This window comes from Hippoglossus hippoglossus, chromosome 19, assembly GCF_009819705.1.
Source record: "Hippoglossus hippoglossus isolate fHipHip1 chromosome 19, fHipHip1.pri, whole genome shotgun sequence".
Lineage (NCBI taxonomy): Eukaryota > Metazoa > Chordata > Actinopteri > Pleuronectiformes > Pleuronectidae > Hippoglossus > Hippoglossus hippoglossus.
Window position 1 is genome coordinate 5,835,974 of NC_047169.1, and position 27,315 is coordinate 5,863,288.

The window sequence follows — 27,315 nt, forward strand, 5'->3', positions numbered from 1 at the left end:
GGTTATGTGGTCGCTCTCAAAAACTACCATCTTGACTCCTGAGTGAGGTCTGAAGTCAAAGCGATCGAGCACAAAGCCACAGAGCGGATCTGCACCTCGCTCCATGTGGCTCGGACGGGGTCTGATCAGGCAGGCGACGCACAAATCCAAGTAATCCTCAACGCTAAAACTGTGCTGCACTGTTTGATCGCCACTGACAAACACACACATACACCCCCTGCTGTGCCTTCTCTCCTCCCACTAGGTGCAGTCCGCTCCCCTTTAGGAGACGTGACATCACTACAGGAACGCAGACGGTGCTCACGAGGGATTGTGCTCGCTCACGCCACGCCACAGCTCGCTCGCTGTGGGGGAGTCATAAAGGACAGAGGCCAGGGAGTGTTTTTATGGGCCCAGATGTGTTGAATAAATCATTTTCCCCAGACCTAATTAAACACTTACTGCCTAGCCCTGTTAAGCTATTAACATCTGCTCTACCAAATAAACTAGGAAGGGCTCCAGCACAAGATGGATTCAACGACGGCACGCAGAATAAATATAGTGTTTCCTTTCATATTTCTCCTCTCGCCTTGTTAATTTTTCTGTTCAACCCTCGCTGTCTGTCGTGGAGTGTCGGCTGCTCTCGCGCTCGCTCTTAACATTTTGTTTTGTTTGATTTAGCTGAATAACTGTGTCCTTTGCAGCTTCTATTATCAAACAGGATATAAATGATTGAAGCTACAGTGAATTTCATTACATCCTAGTTCCTTACAGATTCAGGGCTGACATTTAGACACTGACACAAAGGCGATGCACAGTCATTAGATTTTTGCTGAAAGGCATTTTTTTTATGTAATTGCCTTAGGATCTATTGAAAGGTGTCGTGTTTGGTCTTATTCGTAAAAATTGTCTTATTATTGGCTATGTCTAATTTTGGTTTTCTCCAACTGTCAAAGCAACTGTTGCATAAATGATTTTAAAAAATCTCCAACCTAAAGTAATCAGAAGTTATTTGCCCGGATTATCTGGTGCTAAGGACTTGGGGGTTCACTTACAGGGCAACTAGCCAGCATCTAACACGGTTTGTGTAAAAGCTTTGCTGTTGCTGCTTGTCCTGACGTACATTAGTTCCTCACGATCTCTGTTCGATCACACAGTTATGAGGAAATTGAACCTCAACTGCTAACTGGCAGCAGGTACTTGTATTGGTCCTTCTGGATGTGAAGTCCATCCACGATTCCAGCCCATCGTCCCTGGTTGTGGTTTTAAAGACCGTTGGTTATCAATTTTAATGGGACTAATGTTGACTGAAACTTCTCACAATTTTTTGTTAACCTTGGATTTCATTGATGAAGCCCGAACACAAATGAAATTACCATCCAGTCACATTTATTTTAAGTAGAACAACATAAATAAGTAAAATCCAGACCCACAAAGTAAAATGTAGGGTCCAATTAAAAGGGAAAGAAGAGCGAGGGGGGTCGTCATGATTAGTTCAGGTCTCCGTACTGGTGGTTTGTCATGATTAGTTCAGGCCTGCTGATCTTGGCTGCTGCTCCCTGAGCTCAATAGGATTTGGTGTAATCCCGCCGAGCAGAGCAGATGGACACACAGGTAAGATCACAGTGGTATAGGGGCTATAATTGGCCTGACCCTCTGCCGGCAAACCCCTTTTACTGGTTGTAATTTCAATCCTGAGATTATGTTATCAGATTTCAAATGAGTGAAACCCTGTCAAAGTTTAGAATTCCCACTTTCTGTCCTACAGAGGGAATTCATTTAAAACTTATTTTTCTACCCCGGTGTAGATTAAATGTAGCTGTTTGAGTCATTGTTCGATTGTTTATCAGACGCTCTGAGTGCAGATACAGTAACTGTGCTGTAATCCCACAGAGCAGATGGACAGACAGGTACGTCCACTGTCTCTCAGGAGCATGAACCTTCTGGTTCTCTGTCAACCTCCATCATGTCCAAACTTTGTCATCAAATGTATAAAATAAATACATAGAGATCAGCTGTTACTTCCTCTTCCTTTCACGTTTTATTAGCAAAAGATAAAGCCCTGCCTGTTGTCCACTCCACGACTGCTTGCGCTGTGGGATTGTGCATCATTTAGAATGTAATGGGAGGAATTTCACATGGTTATAATGAAGAGGAAAAATCTTTTTGGCCAATTTGCACATAACACCTCATAGTTAAAGAAGAGGAATGGCAGCAAATTGGTGATTTTTAGAAGTGTGTAGCCAGAACACCTTTAAAGTTCCACTTAGGACCACTTGCTGCCAATTTCAAATAACCCAAATGTAACCTCTCTTCACTAAAAATATGTGGTGCCAAGCTGATTGATGACTGCTGTTTAACTCAAGCTTTTATAGTCATAGCAGCGGGATTCAATTTTTACTTCCTTTTTGTGCACATAGCTTTCGCTGCTGGGAATTTAGACAGATTTATGTTAAACAATGTTGTTTATTGCAGTATATATCCAAAACCATGTTAGTAGATGGGACATAGGCCAAGAAAATCTTTTTTCTTCAAAGTTTGGTTTCAATGAGTGATTTGATGCAATAAAACAAGGTGAAACGTAATGATTGACAGCTGAGACTGACTCCCGATTGGTCAAGAGCGTATTGCAGCAAGACCACGATTACACAACCTCCACATCAGGAACAATCCTGTGCAGACTGCGGCTCCAAATTACGTCAAAAACAGAAGGATCTCCGTATCCTGGAGATTTTAGCCTCATCTTTGTTCATCGGGAGGAAGTGATGTGTCATCCATCTTCAGTCTATTCCAATAACGAAAGATCCTGCTTTCTATAAACGTTAACTCTTTTATTGTATTGACCATGTAGCCGAATAGATGTGGAAGTTAAGCTGGATGACTTAACTCAAAGCAAATTGGGCAAAGGATTACTGTGTTTTACTGTCGATCGTCTGCCTTCAAGTGCCGACAGTAGAGGGACGAACACTGACTCACAGAATAAATAACCCTTTGTAATTACCTCGAAAATAATCTCCTCTCAAAACAAACAGTGAACAGATCAGCAGGCTGAGAACAATCTTTTATATAATAAAAAGGGTGAAAGCTCCAGAGTGGGATTATACAAAAGTTTTCTGCAGAGACTTGAGAGATTCATTAACCCGTGCTCAAGATGTATAATCAGCTTTTCACAGTCAGTTTTGTTCCTCAACATATTCAGAGTAGTTATTTTAAAAAGGTGCTGACTCTGACGCTGCTGTAGCCAGCGTGTGTTCTCCATCTCCCCCTGTGACAACAGGATGATTACAACCTTGGAAGTATTTCTAGGAATTCATATATTTTATGTATGGGCCATCATTTAGAAAGCAGTGATACTTGTATCCTGAATTATTAATCAAGACGTTTAACAACAGGTCTGTACACAGTGTTGTGTTCAGAGATATGACAGTAAGGTGCACTAGGGTTTTTAAATGGTGAACAACTGTGTGTCTGCACAGAGGTGCGAAGCACGTATGTCGACTCAAACACTACTTGAAGGTGAACGCCAAAGATTCCACACATCAAAGTCTGTTTACCTGGCGAAGACGGCTATGAAAAAAAAGGTTGTTTAGAGGCTTGTAACAAATTGCATCAGATGATATCAGCGTCGTCTTGGGCTGAAGTTTTTTAAATGATGAAACCAATGTTCTTCTCTTTTCTGCCACTTTTTACATCTACGACACAGAGAGAAACACATATTTACTTTACAGTTACTGGTTAATTCAGATGTGAATATTACACAGAAGAATGCATAGAATTAGGATCCATCGCTGTGTTGGTTCAATCAGCTAAATTTAGCTCCACTTCCGTCCAGACACAGGATCTAAATTAATGAAACTGTATCTGCTTTTAAATTGTTTATTCTTTAGTTTTCAATGGTTCTACCTGAAATGTGGTGTATTGTAGTTCTTCAGTAAAGGCTCAGATGACTTCTTTCTTGCATGTTCATTTATCATGTTTCCTGACTTTTATGAAATGAGGTCTTGTTGTAAAGTAATCAGGACCATAGCTTTAAAAAGGACCCACACATTTCATGTGTTACTGGAGAAGCTCGGCTGCTGAGTGGCTTCTTTACCTTAGAAGAACTTGACCGCTGGAATAACGCGTGAAGGAGCAGTTAATCCCAAATAAATAAGGTTGCTTTTCAGCTCAGAGGAAGCATGAAATCCGAGTGTTAATTGCACTGTGTGTGTGGATATATTTAAAAAAATGTGCCTTAGGGCTTCAGCTCACTGTGGAAATATGCACCTGTAGAAATATCTCTGCAAAAGAACCTCACCAGGCCGTGTGTGTTTCCCTTTTATTGCAGTTTATAAAGAATCAAAAGCAAAAGAGAATCTGTTTAATTTTAGGATGTGAAGGTTTTTGTGATGGTGCCAACTTTTGTTTCTTCCACTGCCACTGTGTGTGTGTGTGTGTGTGTGTGTGTGTGTGTGTGGCATGAGTTAAACTCATGCCACAGCCCCAGGGTGCTCCTGTTCCTCCCTGCCCGCCGCCATGGGGCGCAAAGACCAGCCCGGAGCAGAGCAGCCTCCCGGTAATCCGTGCGCCTTTCGGCCGTGCACGTAATTAGATTAACCGAGGTGCACCGATCACCGTCTCTGCTGCTGATTCCTGCTGTTCCTGCGGTAAATGCGCTGCCACCTTAAGACTCCGCATAGTCTCCCCCCTTCTCTCTCCATCTCCCCATCTCCCTCCATCTCCCCATCTCCCCAACCCCCCTTTCTGTCGCTGTAGGTCTCTCTGTCTCCCCCCTCCCTCCCTCTCTCTCTCTGTCTCTCTGGTTGAGGGAGCAGAGGAGTAACACTAGAGGAGATCTCCCGTTTCTCTCTCTCTCTCTCTCCCACATAGCTCGTCATTTCCCTGCGAGTCCCACACAGGAGGCTGGAACTCAAACAGCTGAGGGAGACTATTCTTCTATTTTGGCGGTGCCATCTCTTTTTCTCACTTCAAGATAAACTACTCGTTGTTTTTTTAATCGTTTTTTTTTTTTTTTAAATCCCTCCTCTTCCTCATCTTCTTCGCCCCTCCACTAAAAAAAAGTGGGGTCTCTCCATCGCCGGGCGGGTGGATGACTTGCGCGGATGTTATTTCCCTGGATGTTCTCTTCGGGCTGTGTCCGGTCCCGCGGCCCAGAGACGGCAACAGTGTGTGGAAAAGTAGATTTGAATGTTAAACATGTGGCTTCGACGAGGATAACGCGGTGAGTCGAGCCATGTTGCAGCTTTGCGCTTTTTTTATTCCCTATAGAAACACGTACATGCGGACTAATTAATGTGTGTTTCATTTCTGTATCCTCCTCATATACTTCACATTCATCTGCGGGGTTCGTGCTCTTAAACGCAGCAGTTTGTAAAATGTGTGGAAAGAACACGCAGCTCCTGTGACTGTGTAGAGCAGAAATGATGATGTAGCCTCTTCTACCTGTAACTACACCTTCTGTAATAACTCAGGTCTCTGTCCTCGTGCGTGGATGAACCCGCAGCAGTTTGAATAGTTGCGGTTTTTGTTCCACATGCGTGTTGCGGGATACGTTCGCTGTCCGTGGTGCTGAAACAGGCGCCGGGGATTATCGGTGCTTTGGTTAAAAAAAAAAATGAATGAATTCAAGACAACTCGGCACATTCACATGCAACACGCAGCTTTCATGCATTTCACGAGGTGGATTAACTTCTTGATTCATGTAGCCTGCACCACCCTGCATGTCCTTCCCCTGATGTGATATTAAGGTGGAGGAGCTGAGTTAAGTTGCATTGCTGCCTCCATGTGTGGAACAGGCGATGTTTAATTTCTGATGACAAGCTCCCCCCTTGTCAAGCATCAGCCATCTCCTGTGAAATACTGTGGGGTTATAGTTGATTTTCAACAAGTAGTGAAAGCGAGTGTCAGCTGCTCCACTGCCGCACAATATAAATACAGGGTCTGTCTCCTATACAGTGGTCCCATCAGGAGCAAGCAGCCTGTGTGTCTGGGATTATAAAGGCAGAGAGAGAGTCATCCGATTACTTTAAATTACGGCAAGCTGTCGCCTCTTCAGTATGGAGCATGTGGGGGGAGAAAGTCGGAGGTGACAGGAGGAAGGGTGAAGGTGGAAGTGGGTAAAAATATAAGACGAGATGTTTTTATTTTTCACATCTCTTTTATTTTTTACAATAGCCTGCCTTATTATGGGCTTCATCCTGCTCTGGGTGTCAACACAGCCCACAGTATGAACACTTATATAATGTGAGGCTTAGCTCAGTCATGTGAAAGTGTCTTGTACACACAGGTAGAGCTGAAATGACCAGTAATGACATAAATACACGAGGGTGTGTTGCTGCTGCTGTGTGTGTGTGTTACGCTGAAGCAGATTGAGTTGGATCTGAGCGTCCCAGTGACTGTACATACTGGATTATGTACCAGTGCTTTCTACCTGTGTGTGTGTGTGTTGTGTGTGTTGGGTGGGTGGGTGGGATTGTGTGTGTGGCCTCATGTACGTAAGCGCCTATCTCTCTGGGTGTGTGTGTGTGTGTGGGGGGGGGGGGGGGTTCAGACAGACAGAATGTGTTTTGTGAACCTGGGTCCCGTTCACTCGTCACCATGTCAAATCCTGTTAGTCACGCTTGATGACAGAAGCAGCAGCAGTTTGATTTAAGTGTCTGCTGCTAAGTCTTTGCCTTTTGGATGATGGAAGTTAGTTAGATGTGCATTCATGATCCCTCCATTTAAAAAAGCCCCTTTCGTATTATCTTACTTTTCTTCTTTAACTTATATATCTGCACGATTTACTGTTTGTTTGCTGTGATCAAATTTGACCCATGAATTGATTGTGCAGTGGAAATGCATCAATAAGATCACCCATGAAGTACAATATATGAATTAAAGCACAATATATTACTTAAATCATTTCTACTTGTCACCAGGTCTAACAGTAATGTCCAAACGACTCTTTATTCAACTTATTCCATTCAATACTGTGTTTTAAAAAAATGAAACAATATCTTTATTATTAATGCAAGTAATCCAACAGCACGTATTTCATCACTAATCTGCTCTCGTAAAACTGTCTCTGTGGAACGGTTCCTTGGAAAGTAATCTGGAGTACAAATTACCAGTGTTTTTTAATTTAACAGTTAAACACGCTCAGACATACTGAGAACTTGATATTGAGAACAAAGCACTGCTGAGTTGTTTCCAATAATAGCAACTCATTACCATTTTAATTTAAGCAGGATTTATAATACACTTGTTTAATTTCATTCCAGAGTTTCTCAGTCTGAGTCCTTGTTTTAGTCATCAGCTCATTGAATCATATTCACCTGGGATTCTGCAGAGAAAGTGTTTGGCAGGCTAAAACTCTGCTAATCTGGGCCCCAGGGTTCATAATTAGAAACTCAAGGCTTTAGTCACACAGTTTGTCTAATGTTTGTCTTTTATCTGAAAAGTCCTCCTCAAAAATCTCCCTTTCTTTGTTGTTGTTTTTCAACCGTCAACCACACTTATATTGAAAATGACTGTGAGACCAACCCAAGCTATTAAAAATGCATTAAAATGTCACACGTTTGAGGGTAGCCATTAGAAAATCAATACAAGACAGTTTCTATTATACCGAGATGTATTTCACAGATGATGCATTGGAAGAAGTTCTGGAAACAAATGGATTTGAAAGTGTTTCACAGTTTTGGCAAAAATATGTGTAGGCCACTATAGGATTCAGCCCTGGTTAGTCTCCTATAGCTAACCCTAATTTCAGATGTCGTCATTGTGTTGTTGAAATGAGACATGTAGAAGTAACGCTACACCACGTGTGACCAAAAGCCAGAGTGACAGCAGTGGAATCGGATGTTTAGGCGAATGGTCACAACATCATGAGACAGAATCAGCCCATACAAAACAGAACATACATTATCGTCGCTCAACAAGAGTTTTCCCATTCCAACATTTGTGAGAGTGTAGTGTTGTACTTTCTGCTCCTGGGACCAAACAAGACCGAAGGCAGAGTTACTGATTAACCTGGTTTCCACAGAGCCTGGCATGGCTGGTCGAGCCTCGGATTTCATTAGAAGAATAAGCTCCTCACAGTGAATGGGTTTCAGAATAGAGACATGTTGATCCTGCATTATGTAAGATCGCATATGTGGTTATTGTTGGTTGTTTGAACTGTCAAATACAGCCGGAGTTCAATACTGCAACTTTCACAATTCTATTTTGCAGGTGACATTATCACAACAGATATATAATGTTGTGTAAACAAGTACAATATCCAACTAATGGAATCATTTTGACATTCTACCTTGCAAATGTTTGTATTTTATTCATTCATTTATTATTTTGCCTTGATAGCTTGAAATATCTTCTTAACATAATAATAATTATTTATAGTCATATTTAAATGTACTTACACTCTCCCTGTTATATCTGTACACTTTGTATTCTGCCCGATCCTCTAAGTGGACACAATACCTGTTAGAAAGATGTCATATTGAATTAGCCACACTCATGTGAGCACTTCTATACTATTCTTATTCCTGTCAGTCAGCAGGTTATGTCTCAGTTCTTCAGTATCTGTGAACAGGTAGAAGTCGACGATGTTGAAATCTCTTAAAGCAAATATCGAAAGCAAATGTTCTCCGCCAGGTTTTATTCGTCCTTTTAGTTGTTTTTTTTAGTTTTTATCAAAAGTAGTGTCTCACTCCTATGCATTTCTAATATTGTTTGACATCCATACACTACAATTCTCTCCTGTGTGCATTTCTAAATATACCTCGTATTTTCAACTTTTCTTTCATTCTTCTCCAGACACTGTTTCTTGTACCTGTGTATATTTGGCTTATTTCTCACAACAAGCTGTCATGGACGCGTCTCATTGAGTTAGTCAGGCCTCTGTGAGCAACACTAGCTGCTTTGTAGCTAAAGACATATTCTGTGGGTTTATGAACTTAAGTTTAAGTGCTCCCTGTCAGATGAGACACATCGTGGTGAAAGTCAAACGCGATTTTTTTGTTTCCGCCTGCGCATCAGGAACGATTAATTTTAAAGGTGACTTCCTCTTGTTGACACCCAAACAACCGGCCGATTATTCTTTTACATGAATTGTCAGCGTGGCTGTTTGTTGTTTTAGCTGTTATACGGTTCTGCAGTTTTAACAAAGCTGCAAGTCTCAATGCCTGTGTGTGATTATCGCATCAGGCAACCTGTCAATAAAAGAGACAGACATTGTTCTAGAGAAGCTCGTAGATTCCACAGATATTTACGGTCTGCAGAGGATGAACCGCACTGACCTCAGTGACACCCTGACGTGTCCTTCTCCCTCTTCTTCCTTGAAGCATTGACTGAAACGTCTCAGCTGTTTTATGACTTGCCAAATGCCAAATTGGGATTAGACACTCCTGTTTGTTTCTCCCCCTCAGGGATAAAGTGTAATAGTTTTCGGTGATCCCATAACATTTCATCTCGAGCCAACATCAGGGCAAAAAGATTTGTTGAGTTCTTTGGTTTACGACTGTTTAAACATAGGGACTGAAAAGCTGGGACAGCAATAGGCTGCTATTTATCGAGAATTTATTCAACATTATGCAAATGTACTTGGAATCAATGTGAGTAACAACAAGATGAGAGCCAGTTGCACTTCTTTTAATGCCTGCGGAAAGGGAGGCTCAGAGTTGTTTACTACTCGGCTACACTAGCAGAGAGGGGTTTGCATTCAGCACAGATGCAGGACTATACAATACCCATCAGTCTTTTCATCGCAGTTTGGAGTGCTGGGTTTTTATGAAAAGACGTTTTGAGACATGACCTGCTGGTAAAGACCGGAGATTTTGCCCCGGAGTTTACCCAGAGTCTGACTTTCACACATGCACAACACAGCAAGTGAAGCCGTCCTGTGCACAACTGTGTCAGAAAACAACTGTCCAATCCAAGTAGAGTATGTAAATGAGACGCTCAATGCAACACGTGAGCAGATTCACAAGAGGCCGGAGACTGCATATTACTTTGTATCCGTGCATGCGAACGCAGCCTAAATTCTCTTAAAAGCTAATAACATTCCCATCAGCCTCAGCTTTGATTTGTGTTTAGTGCTAAATAGCAAATGTTAGCGACCAGCATTACTGTGTCAAAGGATAAAATACTGTTATAGCAACACTGAATCATTGATGAATTTTTCCATTTACCTTTTTGGCCCAAACATAAATATTCTGAGTCTGTAAAATACTGGCATCAGACGTAAACAGTCTTTTTAACGACAGAAATCACAGCAACACGAGCTGTTTGCTCTACAGCCGTTTGTTTAAACTGGACGAACAGCAGCCTCCTCCAGTTTGATGCTGGAAAGATCCAACGCCGAAATATGTGTTGGTCCTCATAGATATTTTGTTGCCTGTGGTGCCAGGTGTTGTTTTGAATGCCTCTTTGTGAGGGATTGACTTTACATTCAACAATACAACCAAGTTAATTGTTCCCTAACATGATTATCTGCCTGCTGGCCAAAACGCTGCCTGGAATCTGCATATCTGGCAACGCAGTGAGGAGAAGCAAAGAGGGAAATTAACAAGAGCTGCCTAACTTATTTTCTGTGGGACCACATTTCTATTCCCTCTATTACTCATGCAGGGGCCTTGCAAATTGTGTTTGATTGTGCAGAGTGAGGAGCCACCGAGTGAACAGGTGAACATTGTTTCAAAAGTAACAAGGTTATACTTTCATTGCTGTTTGTCTGATATATTTTTGGGAAACAATGCAGAAGTCTGGATGAAATCAGGCATATTGAGCAGCTTGATGACTGTTGGTAATTTGGCGCAGCTGGGCCTTGGGGGAGGTCTGCAATCTACTGAGCGACAAAAGAAAGTAAACACACAACATCACAGTAACTTTCCCATTTTCTATCACCCCACCCTACATTTCCTTTCCCTGAGACCGGCAGTTTCCTCAACTGGGTCGAAAATTACTTTTTGGTTGTTTGTGGTCGGTTCATGTGTGACGAGAAGTTTACTGGTGTGTCTGGATCCCAGGGTGAGATTACATGAACTCAATTTGAATCCTGTGTGGTGAAAGTTCTGCCCCACTTTAATACCCTAAGAAGCTTTCTGTGTGATCGGGGGGGGGGGGGGCTTCGAAACCTCTTTCGATCCTGGACCCAAATAAGAAGGAATCAGTCAATGAGCCTGGCTGAGACATATCTGAACAGCGTGTTTCCCACGTAGATTCACTCTCTCCTCAGTGGATGCCGACTTGTAATGTGACATATTGAGGTGATGATACATGGCCAGAAACAGTTGGTGCAATGGCAGGGACTGACTGACTGGGAATGTTAAAGTGGGACATGACCAATGGGAAGTGAGGCAATTAAGGAGCAGACTTCTGCCCATGTTGCAGCTCATGTTGTTTTAACTGTCACTGGACCATAGACTGTATATGTCTTAATGGCCCCCTGGTGGCTGGCTGCATTATTGGTCGTAAACCCTGCCTTTTCCATCTTAGTGGATCGGATATGGACCAAACTCAAAGAGTCATGATGTCAAATACGTTTTCTCAAATATTTTTTTTATATTTTAGGTCGTTCTTATCACACCAATGTTTGATAAATGTTCATTATTCCAGTAAGTTTGGTTTTAATTAGGTATTTGATGCTATAATTGGTTTAAAAATGTTATTTTTTCACAGTGGGAGGACGTGGAGACACATCATCCATATTTATAAATGGCCAAACACTCACCACACAAATATGACCTGCTATATATGCTATATATGACCAAATATGTTTCTATTTTTAGAGTAAAATATCACTCGTAGATAAAATGTTATTCGTGTGAATGTGAACTCACGTAAACTGGAGGTGAGGTCTGGATATCTCAGAGAGTTCTGTGCATTTGGAGAGTTTCAGATGAATGTGCCAGGAAGTCAGCATGTCTGATTTAAGACCCAGAGATGCTCTGAGGCTGGAGTGTGATCGACTCTAAAGTGGTGTGCACACACTCGCAGCAAAACACACACAAACACACACACCCACACACAAAATTGCACCTGTCAGCAGGAATTTCTATTATTTCTTTTAAGGTCTGGGTGTTTCTGCATTTGTGAGAGAGTTTGTTTTGTTTTATCTCTGTGGGGGAGAGGGAGGATGCAATGTTCTGTGACAATGCAGGTGATTGTTTCTGCTTGTTTGTGCATGTTTGTACGTGTGTTAGTGGCCACATGCTAAGAAGGTTTCCAGTGTTAAGTGTCGCCTCTGGCTTTGTGCGTGTGTGTGTATGTATGTATGTATGTATGTATGTATGTATGTATGTATGTATGTATGTATGTATGTATGTATGTATGTAGGTGTGTGTGTGCGTGCGTGCGTGCGTGCGTGCGTGTGACAGGGAGAGAGATTATAGTGGCTATTGCCAACTTCAAAGTGTGCCAGGTCAGCATGTTTACACAGGAGAATTGGTGTCGGGACACACACAAACATACACCCTCATATTGACACACATGCACACGTGTAGACACCCCTTATCTCCTGTTCTGCTTCCCGTACACACACACATAACTCGCACAGCACCCAGAGTGGTCTTATCAGTGGTCCCAGTGAGTTAGCGGAGGCATTTAATCAGGGTCAGCGCACAGCTCTTGGCATCAGACTGATTCCACCATTTCCCTCTCCCCATACACGTTTTCTTTTCACTCGCCCTCCCTTCACACCGAGCAGTCTGGTTGGCTAAATATTGCTCAGCAACAAAATTTTGTTCCAGAAAAGTTAAAACTAGATCACTGGAGGCTTAAAATAGTTCCACACTCATAGATTAACTAACTTTCTCAGCTGCTTTAGGGAAAGACGGTACAAGTCTTGCCAGCTCTCCAACATGCTGGACTCTGGAGTCAGTGCGATTTCTTAATGTCAGTTTCCAAACGCAACCCTTTTAAGTTTTCAGGACCCAAGTAGCAGAACGTAGTAATAATTAATCCAGTATTGAAATATTTTGGGAAGTACACTTAAATATACTCACCCTCTGGTAGAGAGTTTGATGAATCGATCACTACCAATCCTATATCTTTCTATTTTTGTAGCCAGGCTAGCTTTAACTCCGTTTCCAGTAAATAAACAGTGTCAATACTTCCTCCTGACTTCCAGATATTTTAGTTTGGTCCAATAACTAACATGGAGGAGGCAGGGTTTATGACCCTTTACCGCGGCCAGCCACCAGGAGGCCAGGATGCTTTGGCTTCACTGTTTGTGAGCTAACATGTCATCCATCTTTACATGTGGTCTATGCTTAAGACACAAAGACAGAAATGATAAGTGTCTAATATTCCATCTATTGGCTGTAGCCAGATATAAAAAACACACAGAAAGCACATTAATACATTTATATGACGACACACAAAAAATAACACTTTTATATTATTGGATGATAATAAATCTCTATTTCAACATAGATCTGCTTTTGCCCAAACCAAGTGGTGCTACATAAAATCAGCAGTTTATTCTTTTCTAAAGTAACATTTGCTTATCTCATTCATTGTTAATAGCAGAGGTACAAGTTTTAAATATATAACATGAGGTAGACTTTGATAACAGAGGCTATTTTTTAAAACAATTCTGCCTCCATTAAAAATGACTTTTCAGGGGACGTGGTTTTAGTTTCCTCCAGAAAACATTTCACACTTGTGTGTGAAATGTTTCTTTATTGTAATAAGGACGTGGTCTTTGCAGAGTCCTACTATATTATTTATAGCTTTTTATATGATTTTATTTTTTGTATTTCCACCACAAGTGTTTTTGGATCGTCTGTCTAGACTTTCTCGATATGGCAGCACAGAAGTACTGTTTTTATAAATCTATAGAAACAATATAGTTTAAGTATTCAACCTTTGTTACCACCCTGATAAAAGTATTAAAACTGTATCTGATATGTCACCAAAACTAGAAACAGTCTGAGGTTGAGGATTTCCTTGTTTCTGCGAAAGACATTTCGCTGGAAGATAAACTGGAGTGTCTTCTCCATTTTCTTTTGTTGGTCTTCCCGTCTTCCTTGCACTCTTTTCTTTTTCTCATTTCCCTCTCGCTCCTTTCACGCAATGTAAAACCAGCACTACTCACACAAAATCTTTCAACCACTTATTCTTCCAGTACGTTCTCTCTCTTTCCATCATCATTCTTTATTCTGCTCGCTGTCATTATTTAACGCAGCCTTCAGATTCCTAAGTGTTCTGAAGTTTTTCTTTGTTTCCATTTCTTGTTAATCACAATTGTTTTGGTTCTTTTTTGCCATTATCATTTGTTACTTCCTTCAAAAACATTTATCCTTCAATATTTTGATTCCTTTTTAATCAAAGAAAACCGTGCTTTTGAGTCTTCTCCAAAGCATGTTGTGATCCAAACTCTACATTAGCTGCTGTCACTGGATGCTTTACGTTGTGTCCTGCAAATCATTAATTCATGCATTTGCTAATTTATTTATCCATTCCCCTTATTGGTCTATCAAATAGTAATTGGAGGAGATGCTTTGTCCACTAGCCGCGTGCGTGCCAGTGCCCTGCAGATCATTGGTTCAGCAGCTTTGCAGCCAAACTCGGGTGACAACATGTAAGAGGCGTTGGCAGCAGCGAGATGCGTGCGAGCCCTGACGCCTGTTCCAGGGCAGTGTGTCAGACCTGGATCACCAGGGTAGGAATTAGTTGACTGGGCTGACAGGGGTAGATTTTTATAAGTCTAACATTTTATGGAGGGAGTTCAATGAGCATGAAGGGTGCTGGTAATGGCTGCTAATGGCAGAGCTGGATTCCTCTTCAGGGGCTTCTGTTGTCACAAATGTGTCCATTACTTAAATGTCTTGTCTATTGAAAATTGGTGAAAGGGGACTTTGTTGTCAATGTTTTGTATGAGAAGGGACATGTCTAATTGCTAAAAGACATTATACTCCTGCTTTTAGTGCTAATCAGCGACATAATAACAAACTAAGATAAAATGTACCTATTGATTTTTATGTTAACATAATTAAGTTTGAGTATTAAAGGAGACACTTGAGTTTTTTTTTTCAGTTTTCCTTCCTCGCATTTGTTATATAGTGAAAGGTCTGAAGACATAACTAACAAAGCCAGGTGAAGCAGAGCAAAACCAAGCATTTCAGACAGAGGCTGAATAGAGGAGCTGCAGCAATGGATGGTTTGAGGACAGTCAAGTGTTTTCTGAACGTTAAAAAACAAGGTACTAACCCAAATGGAAATTATGAACCTGAATATGGGCAGAATGTGTTTCCTTGAAGTGAGTGTTTGGATGTTCTCATTAGTGGAGTTTAAAAGATGTGTTTTTTAAAAGTTTTAATAATACTAGATGCTAAGGTCCAGCTTGGGGGGGGGGGTCCACATCAATATGAGGTTTTCTAATATCTTCTAGTTTACAAACACATCACTGCTGTGAGAAAAAGGAAAACTGTTGTGCTGGTGTTTAATCTCCAACTAAGATATCTACTACATCTGTTGAATAGTTTATTTTAACTACTGAATAATCACAGAAAACCTGTTTCCAAACACATTTCAGGAGACATATGTGGCTCAGAGATGCAGAATCCTGCTTTATATAAAAACCTATAACACTTTGCTTCGGCTGTTTCAAGATGCCAAACAATCTGAAGGTCCCTGATGGACTCAGCACTTATCTGTTTGGCTCAATCAGTTCTCAAGGGCTGTGTTTCAAGCTTGAATCTCATCTCTGGAGATGGAGTCTCAAGCCTTGAAGAAAAAACCCACTTGTTACTATCGAGAACTGAAATCCATATCATGTCTCGACTTTTGCTTATATATCTTTGTACAAACAGTCAGGAGTTAAACTACTAGGGTCTCGAAGAAAAAGTGACACACATCATAAACACTACTGTTATATTATTTAATAAGTTAAACCATTAAAGCAGAATTTATTCATTTTGAAGAATAAACATCTAAAGCAAAAAAACGTCTTCAATGCACCCCTTTTCAAAGATAGCACTGATGTACCTTAACATTTTGAATAGATTTCCTGTAAACAAACCCCCTTCACAGTTTGAATTGAGATGTTTACCTGTGTTAGTTACGTGTTGTATTTTCACCTCTAATGGAAACAGGAGTGTGCCGGACAAATACACTATAAATGTCCCTTCTCTAATATTTCACTTTCCGGACAACACTCTCCAATTAGACGCAACATTTACCGCAACACTCGTCCATGTGAGTCACCTGTTGTTCAGGTTAAAAACAGCGACAGCCAAACGGCGACAAGCTCATTCAGTGTTAGCTCCAGTTTTCTTTCCCCCCAAAAAAAAGGGGATCAGACGAATTGAAATTGGAACCGCTGCGACATTAGAGGGGAAATCAAGCGCATGAAATGAGATGTGAGATTTACTGCCGTCCATACAATTATGTGACTGTGAAATAATCGAGGAGCGGAGAAGTAAAGACCATCTGACTGATCAACCGCGGTCACCAGTGGCAGCGCAATCTGTCATAGTTAACACCTACTTACACCATGTTAATGCTGGGGCACACCTCATAATTCACTACCACACATATGAATGGAAACATGAGGATACACCCCTTGATAAATATGAGCCCAGCACACATTCACACATGTATTCACTCCCACAAACACACACACACACACTCATGCATATAGAGTGTGCTCTGTCGTGTCGTGCGTTTGAATATCTTCCTAATGTTGTGTCACCTGCCGGCAGAGAGATTTGCTCGGAGCGAGCACAGGAAATAAGTCATCAGGCCTTAATGGGGGACAGGAAATAGATCGCAGAAGCTTAACTGTGCTCTCCTGCTCCATTAGTTGCAGACTGAATCGAACGGAATATGTGCTCATTTATGTGTGTTGGTTTGTAAATTGACTGCAAATTGGTGTGTTGTGGACAATTTATGCCCAAATAGTTTTTTTTATATTAAGTTGTGCTGCTTTTATGTTTGTGGGCTTGATTACAAAATGCACTGCAACACAGATTTGACTGGCAACCTTTCTTCTGAAGCTATTAAAGGGATTTTGGGGGCCCTATAGGCAAATGGTCCCTGCATTGAACCAAACCAAACCAAACCAAATCCACCAAAATTAAGAAGCTTTTGACAGAAAATGACTGGCATGGGGTCTTGTTAGAGGATTTCTGACCGTGGTGTCATTGCAGTTTCCTGTACATAGACCTGATCATAGGATTTAAGGGTGTCTCATATTGTCGTTGCTGTTCTCAGGGGCCCCCACTCTCAGGTATTTGCCCTGTTCAGCCCTGTTGTAAGTCCCCTTCTCTTACACAAGCCAACCACTCCTGCCACCGCTGAGTGTGCAGCTCACTCACCAGAGCGATGAACAATACTGCAAAACCAGTTTTTTTGGTTCTGAATTATGAGTGTATGTCTTTCCTTTCCTTTCCTTGGTGCCTTTACCTGTGAGGTACGTGTTTCCCTCCAGGACAGTTGTTTGAACCTGAAAAAAAGCTGCAAACAAAACACAGACATGCAGTTTGATCGCCCTTTAACGTGGCAAACCGTTACATCCAGCCGCTGTGGAGCAACATTAGCATTCATGTGATGTTGCTTCTCATGAATCTAAGTCCAATACTTCCTCTGACTCTGACTCTGAGTTCCACAGGGAAGGCTTTGTCCCTTTGCTTCCCTTTGTTCACCAGCTGCCTTCACCTTTACCTGCGCCCTGTTTGGTTCTGGTGCAGGCGGCGAACAAGTCGGCCTAGCAGAGCGCTTCCTCTGAAAACAGCTGCCTGCTGTGCAAAGGGAAAGTACATGATGAGAGTGAATCCGTCAACTGAAGGACACTAAAAGAGCCGGGTGGAACTGCAGAGTCAGGTTTTGACTCTGATTAACTGGATATCGCTGCCACACAAAAGCCCTATATGCTCCAGTGTTCAAAGTAGTTTGTAGTTGTGGTGACGTCCCGATGGCTCAGGGTGGATGGATTTTTAAAAAGGGAAAATGAAATTGCAGGTGACTTTCATTTTGATACGAACTACGCTCCAGTTGTACCGTACGCTTTCACAGAGCTATCGGCCAGTTGATTAGCACCAGAGCCTGTTTTCCCTACAACCACATATCACGTGATTAAAAGTCCTTTAATGGAACCAGACTTTCCAGGATTTGACAAAGCGCACTTGCTGGATGAGAGGCCGATTCTTCCGAGTGGAACAAATACATTGGAAATGCTGCTAAATCGTCCTCAACTGGCTCAGCATCTCTGTCCCCCACCCCCCCCCCCCCCCCCCCCCTCCCTCTTTGTGTCTCTCTGTTAATTTAAATCTCTCTTGCTTCCTCACCCCTGCTTTGAATTTCAATTATTCATTTGCATGATTATTAAACAAAGAAATATTGTTGTGGCAGTTTTGAGAAAAGAAAAAAAGTGTGAATAAAACCCCAAAAGTTATACATTTTTACCTCAGTGCTTTTTACTTCTTTATTCCATAAATACTTAGAATAGAGGATGTGTAATACGCCGTGATATTTATGTCCCCGCTCTCTCTCTCACTCGCTATTTCCATAATTCCCCTTCTGTGTGATCCTTCCTCATTTCATACCATTGTTTCCAAATTTATTTTGCCATCACTCTGTGTTTCTGTCTTCATCTTTCCCTTTCACAGTTTCCTTCAATTCCTCATCCCCTTCCCTCCTTCCTCTCTTTGCCACCCGCCGATCCCGCCCTGCTCTCTCTAGCTTTGGCAATCTGGTGCAGTATTAACTAAATTTGTCCTGCGATGCTTATGTCCTTCTCTTTGCCTCTGGGGAGGTTGGCAAAACTGATCAGTGCATCTATCTAGTTTTTCGCAGGTGAATTTTGGTTTGTTGTTTTTTTTCCTTGTGCTCGGCAACAACAGACTGATTAGGTTTGGAGGAGAAAAGTCCTTTGAGGCAGATGTGAACAAATCCCACAAATTGCTTCATTTATTTGGTTGCGCAACAAGTGTCAGGTTTGTTGACACCAACATGTGGCAGCGTCGTGTTTACACTTTAGCGCTCAGCTTTCAGGTGCTGCTGAAAAACATGCAAATATCATTGCCAATGAATGACACTGCAGTGGAGTATACAGCGGAAATGGAATAGAGTGCACACCATCACCAGTCCCCTCGAATTCAATCAAGCTCCACCAAATTGCACACACTCATAGATATCAGTTCCCTAAATATGCCTTATTCTTTTAAATCAATGAATTATTCTCTAGAAAATCTGAGAAAATAACAAAAAAACAGCCCGCCATGTTGAAGAAAGTGAAAAATTATCTCTGGATCCTTCCACTGATGCGAATCAACACCAAAATGTAATGCCTGACCCATCCCTCCTCCAAGTGTCATGGTAATCTGACCTGGAGTTTTTATGTGACCTTGCTTACAAACCAACCAACAAACAGACAGGGGTGAAGACATGACCTCCTCGGTGGAGGAAACAACCTGGGAATTGAATATTGGGCAAATGTTACCAGAGAAGGAAGATTTCTTAAAAAAAACAACAGTTTACATGTTCTGTCTTTCTAATTCCAGTAACTGTCTGTGGTCTTCAGTTGCTAAAAAAACCCTCCCACTAATTTGATGGGTCGACGGCTAAACGGGTCAGACCAGTTCACATTTTCTCCCTCCGTTCTGAGGATCTTAGCGCGGGGGCATTTGCAGGCAGCACGGTTAGCGTGCACATCTGTAAACCTCCGAGCACAATATACACAGTTTGGAATTTATTATGCAGTGTTTGGACATGAGCTGGAGATCAGGTCAGTCCATGCTGGAGGTTGCAGGGTGAGAGGTGGATGTATCGGGTCATTTGTGGTGGGCTGAACTCGCTACTCTGTTGGTTTCTTTATTTATTCTTTAGTTTTACATTGTCCCCCCCTCCCTTAATTTCTTACTGATACATTTACAGTCTTATAAAGTCCAGAACTTGACTGTTGAGGCCTGAGGCTTTAAAAATTAAAAAAACCTTTAATTTATGCTCACTTCCCATCTCTCGCTTACACTCTTTCTTTTTCTCTCTCTCTGTTTTTCTCCGTGCGCTGCTCGTGTGCAATCAGGGAGATTGTGGTGTTTTGGACGTTGTGTTTTTCACACCCACAGGTGCTGACTGTCTCTGTGACACTCTGCGGGATTGGCAGAACAAGGCCTCACCATTAGCTTATTGGACAGCTTGGTCAACACAAACAAGCGTGTGTGTGTGTGTGTGCATGCTCTCTGATGCTGCCAAGTGAGGTACATTTTGTCCCTATAATCACCTAATGTTGCAAACCTGGTTTCACGTCCTCTCATACACAAAATTGAACTCATAATCGAATAATTCCAAATGCAGACGTGCGGCAGGCATCTGCACGTTCAAATGCTGTTTGCTCTAACCTACATGCATCGTCTGCCCCGTTTGACGGCATCACGCAGGCTGTTTATCGCATTAAGGTGCACAAAACTGATTTAAAATGTTTAACTTGACACTCGTCTGCTCCCACTTGACAAATTCCTGGCACCCGCTGCCTCATCCTGTGTTTCAAAGCCCCCTCGTCTTGTGTTTACTCACAGAGTCAGATTGTACTGGAGCTGGGGAAAAGGAGGGAGATGTGCTGTGTATCTGCACATTTCGCCCTTTTCTGGTACAGCAGCCCGGCTCCATTACACAGCAGCCTGCAACCCGAGAGTCACAGTTCACTTGCTCTTTGTCCTGGCAAAAAAACACCCTGGAGCCAGACAATAAAGCTCACACAGTAAGTCACTCTGCATAAGGCTGTCAGCCATCCGCCTCAAGTGGAAGAAGAAGAAAAAAAAGATCCTCATCTTGTTTTGGCAGCGGAGGAGCTGTGAGAGGCGGCGTCCTACAAAGCAGACAGACAGTGACAACACACGGAGACTGACTGAGATAGCCAGATGTCAGCGGTGACAGTACAAGTGAAATGTGTTTGTATCTGTTTGTTGTTGTTTCTGCACACATGCATATGCAGTGTGTTGGACTTACAGTATGAAGTAAGCGTGTCACCATCTCTCACTCTCACTGACTGTTCTGGGTTAAGTCTCCATTTTGTTATTTAGCGTCACTATTTTTAAACACACACAGGTTTTCTCCATCAATATCTCCTCTCCTCTGTTTTCTTTGCTATTCTTTAAAAGTTTCTCTTTTCATCTGTTTTCTCTCTTGTGACTCCCTCATAATTTCTCGCTCTTGTCCTCCTTTCTGTACGAACCTCGTCTAACTATGCCCTCTTCTCATTTTCTCCTCCGCCCTGTGATCTGAACATCACTGACAGTTTCATGACGTACAATAAAACCAGTGGACTTTGAAGCACAGGGCTCAATCTCTGTCTCTCTAGTATTTTCTAGGACAAAATCTCCGCCTTTGTTTTGTCTTCCTCTTTTCTAGCTCGTTCTCTCTCTTTCCTTATTGTCTGTTTGCTTTCCGTCTCCACAGTACTCCAACTCTCTCCGCCTCTTTTCCTTTGTCTGAGCCTCGTTTGCTCTCCGTCTCTCTCTGTGTGTTTCCTCTCGTCTCTGGAGGAGTCAAACTTTTTGAAGTTCCACCAGAGGAGAAGCGCCTTCAGCCCTAATACACTTGATCCTCATTACTGATGCTAACAGCAGGGCCTGTGCCATTGTCTGCTGTCAACTGCTTAACCAGGGAATTATACATCTCACTCACGTGCACTCACACACACACAGTCTCATTCTTATGGTCCGCAACTAGTTCTGATTTAGTACAGTTATGTTTTATATTGTGCACTATCATTCTCAACCAAAACTAAACCAGCAGCAGACACTCTTACAGTCTGACTTACTTTTAAAATAAGAACGTCTATATTTAATGCACGTTCTCTGTGTGCTGGAATTTAAACACTGTACAAAATGATGTTTGTCAAAGTATAAATAATTTAAAGTGAGCAAACATCATCTTGACACAGGACTTCCATATTTGTTTCTAGTGGAATCACAACTATAATGTTTTTAATATGTCTCTATAGGACCAGAGATTAGTCGTCCTGGGACCTTATTAGAAAAATTACAAGATTTTAAACTCATTAACATTGCAGGTATAGAATTAGGGATCCACAGTAGAAATTTAATTCACAAACATCTACTGTCTCGTGTGGTTCATATAAAAATCAGAGCCACGGTAAAAAGTGAAAGAAAAAAGAAATACCATCTGCTTCTTTTGACACCAAATATCTCCCACAATGTGAGCTGAGCTGTTATCAGTTTCCTCTGTAGTGTTCTTCTGACACTGTTACATCTTGATCACACTCTGCCACACCTGCGCTCCATGAGAGACAGACCGAAGCACCAGAGTTTAATATGTTAAACTGAGTTAAGGGAGGTAAAGAGCAGCTCGGTGGCCTTGTGAGTCCAAAGTGTGTCCTTCAAATTGAAGCTGCGGGTTCAAGCTGTCGTGACTGTTGGATTTCACCTCAGGGATTTACTGGAATATCACAAAGACGTTCTCGTTGTCAGCCGGCTCCATCTCCATTCAGAGGCTGAGGCAACAGTAATCTGACTCTGTCACGGTAATTTCCACCATGGGAACTTCATAAATCAGTCCTAATTAAACAGCAGATTCTGCATGACGGGGAGCAGCTAATATTGTTCCTGCTAAATAAGCCCAAATGACTGAAGTCCTCCTACTCAGGATAATCAGTTTTTTGTAGAATAAAACGTATTTTTCAGTATCACCATGAAAATGTGATGAACAGACACGTGCTTCATCTTGAATAATATTGAATGAATCAAAGTGTGATTAGCTGAAGGACCTAAGTGAAGTAAATTGCAAACATGTTTTGCCGGGAAAAGATTCTAACGCGACAAAACTGCTCGAGCATTTTGCAATCACGATGTTGGGTGATTTCTTTTTGTCTTGTACATTTAGGTAGATAGATGTGCATAATATAGCACAACTCTAAGGCCCTGTTCAGACCGGGTATCGATATCCGTCCTGGGAGATCTGATCACAAGTGGACAGTGTGAAGTTCGTCTCTTCACACACTGCCTGCTTCCTGAATGTGTCTCCTGTGACCACTTGTGATCACATCTCACTTCCTGCTCACGTACGTCATTTGTCTTTGTGACGACCAAATGATGTTGTTTTTACACAGCCTCAGTTTACACATGCATCTGATGACAGAGAGAGGGAAAGTGATTGACTGATTTAATGAATGTATATGATGTATAATATATAATATAAGTGCCAGTTCCTAGGTTGATTGTTTATAGAGCTAAATGAATTCCAGAGGAAGCAGAGCATTATAGCAAAATAAAATGACAAATTACCCAAATAAACAGCCGACACCAGACTCAGCCGATCGCCGATAGACGATATATTCATCAAGTCCTCCAGCCGCACTGTGGAGCGTTTATGTTCTCCAGCTTCCAGCTGTGAAGTCATATAAATAATGGCCGTCTCACACGTGTGGAGCAGAATGAATGTGAGGCAGAGTAGTGCTGAAAAAAAAACAGCCATCCACAGTTTAATGCGCCTCAAAGCAAAGCTGTGCACATTCTCCCTCTAAAATGTAGTAGATCTTAACCAAAGCAGCAAACATGCAGCTTTACGTGTTTTCTCTCACTCTTTAAATGTGTAATGTCTCATCTGAGGCACATTCTCCACTTGGCAAAATGATTCCTTCTCTATCATCATCCACAGGTTTCTGTGTTTTCCACTGTGGTGGAAATCCCTGTGAAACAATCGTTTACTTTGATGCACATTTGACTGATTTTAGGTTACGACATGAAGCAGCGGTGAAGAGCAACCACAAAATGAATATGAAATGCCTCCTGAGCGAGAGGTTGTGAGAGCATTCCACCTCAGTGATGAAATGGAGTGAGCAAAGCCTATTTTCATTCAAAGCTCACTTCTGTAGAGATGGGGGGGGGGGGGCACACAGTTCAGCTTCATCCAACTATATACGACTGCGGCGGTTTCTTTCTGTGGCAGATGTGCCTCCACAGCGCTGTTCTCTAAGTGGCAGAGCACAGGTGGCCCCACGTGAAAAAGGCAGCACCTGATAATGACAGAACTTAATTTTTTTATTTTTTCACTTATTTGTGAACAGGAGCGAGCGAAGCCACCAGATGTTTCTGTGCTGCTGAGTGATTGTGACTGACCTGTGTTGATGTGTCTCCTCTCTCTCCGCAGCTGGATGCTCGGTGAAGCACGGTGCTGAAGATGGTTAGAACGGGCCTAATGGGGCCACTGTCGTGGGGCCGGGTCAAATGGCCGAGTGTAATGGGAACAGGAGTCCTTTATCTGCTGCTGCTATCAACCTGCCTTGGCCAAGACACAGAAGGTAAAGACAGTCACTCTTTATGTGCACCTCCTCCCTCTTCTTACTGGTCTTTCTCAATCATTCCCTTTGTCTTGTCTGTTCTCTGTGGCTCCATCTTTTTCTCTGTCTGCCTCACAATGTGGAGGTGAATGGAATCTGCTCAGCGGGGATTTAATGTGAGATGGCACACATTACTTTTGCGACTGCAGGCTTATTGTTGGTAGTCAGCAAATCTCAGTCGGCTGCAGCGTCACAAGATTTTCCTGATTCACTGTTGATCCTGTTTTCATGTGTGATAACAACAACACAGTTTATAGAAGTGAACTCTGTTGTTTCCTCACTTTAACTGTTTGTTAAAGCATTTTCAATGTTGTCTTTTTAACTCCACCATTAACAGCTTGTGCTTGAGTCACACTTCAGGTGATTGTATTTAATTTGACAACTTGCATTCACTGTACCATGTTAATATGAAACTATAACCACAATAACCATCGCTGCTTGGTGCCTGGTCGCAAATATTCCTTTGTTGCTGCAAGTTGTTTTTAGCCACATTAGTCAACCCATGGCAACATTTGGATGGATTTGCATGGAATGGTACAGACACGAGTTGTTATGGGCGGAACAGTGTTTCCGGTTCAAGTCCCAGTTCAGCCGGGGTGATTCTGTGTGGAGTCTGCATGTCCTCCCTGCTTGGTAGTTTTCTCTACGCAGACTGGGGTTAAGTTAATTGGAGACTCTGAGTTGACCGTAGGTGTGAATGTGAGCGTGAATGCTTGATGTCTCTGTGATACGCTGGTGACCCGTTCAGGGCGTACCCCAACTCTCACCCAGTTTCAGCTGGAATTAACTCCAACTCCCCCCATGACCCTCAAAGGTGTAGCGGTATAGAAAATGGATGGAGTGATGAGTTGTTATACTGTTCTGTTAAACCAGATGAAGCTCGATCATACTTCCACGCAGTCCCATTGAAACCCATTAAAGTGTAACTAGCTCTGAGCTCAAATCCATCCACTGCATCACGTTGAAAAATGCTAAAAACTGGGCAGGGAGCTGAGGTGGCGAGTGGGATGGGGCTGGATGTGAGAGTGACAGTGTCAGCTACATCCTCAGGCCATACAAAAATGAAGAGCAACACAGAGTCGCCAGGCACCTCTGCCACGGAGGGCTCTTCTGAAGTGGAGGACCTTCCCCTGCAGAACCCCCTGTAGAGGGCATTAGAGTGGTGGAGGACCAGCGTGGCCCTGAGCTGTTTCATATCGAGGTGTTGGCTCCAGCCTCAGTTGCACCCAGAGCTGGAGCTCTCAGAACCGAGCTGAGGCAAACGCAAGGCAGGGTGGGCTCAGAGTCACGTTAGTTAGAAGGCTAATGTTGGTGTTCATTTGAGTAAGTTGTAAAGCTATGTAATTACCAATATTTTATAACCTAACCCTAACTCATAATGTCCTTTAGCATGATGTACATGGAGGAGAACATTTGGTGTAAGGAAGTGCCAAAGGTAACGCTAACCACAGTTTCCCTAGTCAGATAATAACCTGCCCACTTTTGATTCGACAGCATTAAATATGAAATTAATCTCAGGACCCAGACGTTCCAAATGCTCGACTCCATGTCAGCAGTGACCTCGCAAGGTCCAAGATTGGCTTTGGATGTTAATGGTGGATGTTGAGGTTTTATCAGCTGTTTTATTTTCCTCATTGTCGTTTCTTCTCTCACTTCACATTTCCAATTTCCAATTCAATGGTAACAGTTAATGGGGGAAATTACAGCAGGGATATGATAATGCTGAAAACACACATCCACATTTCCATGAACTGAAGCGAGGTCACACAGACATGAAGTCATCGCCGGTGGGAGAGCTCAGCATAATGCTCTCTTGACTTTTTGCTCGATTTGTCAGAATTTTAATTTTCCATTTAACTCTTAGTCCTTGAGATTTATCTGGTTGGCATTTAGCTGACGGCCGCCGCAGCCAAAGGTGAATGTCTGCGAGTGTGTGCGCTTGTGGGCTGATCGAGCATATGGAGGCATAAAGCATGTCTGCGAGTGTGCATGTGGATTATTAGTAAATCTGTCTGTTGGGGGTATACAGTTCTAGACATCCCCTTAATTCAGATCTCGGAGGGCGCATCCGTATCTCCTCTGTTTCCCCTCATCACACCTGTCCACCTGCTGCACCCACGAAGCTGTGTCTCCTAAACTGTTGGCAGGGGCTCAGAGAACTGGATCGCAGCCTTTATTCTGCACATAACAAGAATAGTATGTTTTAATAAGCCCGGGTCTGTGGCTGACACACGATATTTTACTCAGTTTGCGTCCCCTCATGACGGCAGCGCTAGTGTGTTTTTAATGAGCCGGAGTCCCGGGGATGAGAGGTTGATTTTCGCTGTTTGGACCCCCCGCCTGACAGGAGTACCAGCGTGTTTTAATTAGCTTAGGTCCCAAAGTAAGAGTCTTATATTCATTCTCCTCCTGGTTCCCGAGTGATGAGAGTTGCGGTATAATTTGTAATGAGCCTCGTTCCCAGGGTGGGAGACCACACAGTGTGTCGAATCAGCTTTTAGCTGAAAGTTGAACAGCTTCACTCAGCTTTGTTTGCGGAAATTTCTGGGACTCTGACTCTGTCTACGTGTTGTCAATGCAACGACATTATTTATTGTTACTAGTGCCGGAGACTGAAATGCAGACCCTCTGAATTCCTTTGCTTTCATTATGAATTAATTTAAAGGCTGCCGTGTGTAGGTGGCTGTTGCTCGTGTCGCCGTATATCGAGTGTGACGTGCGTCTGTCTTCAAGCCGCTCTTTCATTAAACATAAATGTTCGTGAATGTATTCCTTTCTGTGATCCTGCATGAAGCCGTGCACTTGTCTGAGCGAGTGTGTGATGTAAACATGTGAGTACGACACTACTTGGACCAGATGTTGCCAGACGTTCTCCTCATTTAATTAAAAGAAGTCTCTCCTCCACGCTCTCTCTCACCGTGTCTTTCTCACGCCCGCCAGCTTTCTCTGCATGATGCACTGGGAGAAAAAAAAAGAAAAGAATGAATGTCAGTTCACAGTGTGAAGACTGTGGCCCTGTTCCAAACCAATCCTGAGGTGTCAGTCTGAATGAAGTC

General features: G+C 42.5%; 1 protein-coding gene across 5 annotated transcripts in view; it reads left to right on the forward strand.

Annotated features, from left to right (window-relative positions):
• Positions 1-4,768: 4,768 nt before the first annotated feature.
• The window catches only part of pcdh15b (protocadherin-related 15b), a 138,812-nt gene continuing 116,265 nt past the window's right edge, over positions 4,769-27,315 (forward strand). For 3 of the 5 annotated variants that reach the window (XM_034569728.1, XM_034569730.1, XM_034569731.1), the window contains exons 1-2: positions 4,773-5,200; positions 24,070-24,220. In XM_034569728.1, the coding sequence (XP_034425619.1) occupies positions 24,100-24,220 (121 nt within the window). In that variant the 5' untranslated portion in view covers positions 4,773-5,200; positions 24,070-24,099. Of the gene's footprint in view, positions 5,201-24,069; positions 24,221-27,315 lie in introns of all 5 variants that reach the window. The other 2 variants (XM_034569727.1, XR_004612080.1) reach the window with 2 other exon arrangements.